Raw genomic sequence first — 1,427 nt, 5'->3', positions numbered from 1 at the left:
CACACCCTGCCACGTGCCCTTTGCGGTACTTTGCTCCTCTTCATAGCAGCCCCAGTCTGGGAAGGCAGAAACCCCTGGGCTCATAAACAGGTCTGTGTGGGGACTCTGGTCAACTTATTTACAGGAGGCCCCAGCACCACAGGATATTAAACAGGGGCATCTCCTTCATCGACAGGAGCTCTGCAACAGAGACTGAATTCACCCGTGGCCCATTAGTACTGCAGCAGGAGTGAGAAAGGTGATTTGTTGGGAGGGTGGGGTTGTGGGCAGAATGAAGCAGGGGGAAATGGAGGGGACGGGACATCAGGAGCAGGTTCGGGATCTTTGAGATTCGGGGAAAGAATGAGAGGCTGCAAAAATATAGAAACATAATTTGGAGGAAGTAGAGAGGCCCACTCTCTGGTCACACGGCATCCCACACAAAATTGGGATTCAGAGGTGACCTTCATTGAACTACAGATGTACCCGCAAGCATAATGCAAAAAAACCAAAGATAATGAAGATCTCACAGTATTTACACAACGTGAGTACACCATGGACGGAGGGGAGCAGGAACCCTTCTTCACAAACCAGTGAGTCCTATCGGTCGTCTGACAGTATCGTAACCTTTAAGGAAGGTACAATTTACGGTCCCACATCGAACAGGCCAACCCTCCTCATCTGTCCAGCGCCTTCGTGAAATGGTCAATACTATCTCCTTGGCCCAAGGGCAGGTGCAGGGTGGGTTTCACCTCGGTCTTCAAGCTGTGTCACATGACCAGTAGTCCAGACACCATGTTGAGAGACCCCTCCCCCAGCCCCATCAGCTTCAGTCAGAGGAGGTTAAGTGGGTGGGATGAGCGGGGAAGGGAGCAGAGGGGCGGGGATAGGGATGTGAGGCCAGGCTCTGCAGCTCTGAAGTTTCAATGTTACAGGTCAATGCCCTTGACCAGCGAGGCTTCCAGTGTGATGTTGAAGTCGTGCAGTGTCTGCAGCACCCGGATCAGCGAGTTGACAGCGGCGTGGTCCCGGAGCAGGGCACCGTCCTCGTACATCCTGGAGATCACCGGGCATTCGGCTAGCAATGGAATCCACTGGGGTAACAGGTGATCCCTATGTCAGAGAAAGGAATGATTTTCAGACTGTGGTCAACCTGCACGTACCCCCTCCAAACCCCTTTCGTAATCAGCTGCAATCTCCATCACCCTAGCCAGATTCAACTAGACGTGGGTGTCGCATCTCTCCACTGCCCGTTCCTCCCCTCCTCCGCACTTCCATCTCCCTCCATTCCCTTCCACCATCCTCCATTCCCTTCCACCGTCCTCCATTCCCCTCCACCGTCCTCCATTCCCTTCCACCGTCCTCCATTCCCCTCCACCGTCCTCCATTCCCCTCCACCGTCCTCCATTCCCCTCCCTCACACTCATTCTCCTCCCCCTCCCTCATTC

The 1,427-nt window shown here is 54.2% G+C and overlaps 1 protein-coding gene across 4 annotated transcripts in view; it reads right to left on the bottom strand.

Moving 5' to 3' along the window:
• Window positions 1-309: 309 nt before the first annotated feature.
• Window positions 310-1,427, bottom strand: part of LOC122559492 (DENN domain-containing protein 5B-like) — a 292,527-nt gene continuing 291,409 nt past the window's right edge. For all 4 annotated transcript variants that reach the window (XM_043708993.1, XM_043708994.1, XM_043708995.1 and 1 more), the window contains one exon: window positions 310-1,092. In XM_043708993.1, coding sequence (XP_043564928.1) covers window positions 909-1,092 — 184 coding nt within the window. In that variant the 3' untranslated portion in view covers window positions 310-908. The remainder of the gene's footprint in view (window positions 1,093-1,427) is intronic.

This window comes from Chiloscyllium plagiosum, chromosome 19, assembly GCF_004010195.1.
Source record: "Chiloscyllium plagiosum isolate BGI_BamShark_2017 chromosome 19, ASM401019v2, whole genome shotgun sequence".
In the NCBI taxonomy this organism is placed as follows: Eukaryota; Metazoa; Chordata; class Chondrichthyes; order Orectolobiformes; family Hemiscylliidae; genus Chiloscyllium; species Chiloscyllium plagiosum.
The sequence above is the reverse complement of the archived record's forward strand: the minus strand, read 5'-3'. Positions and strand labels throughout refer to the sequence as shown.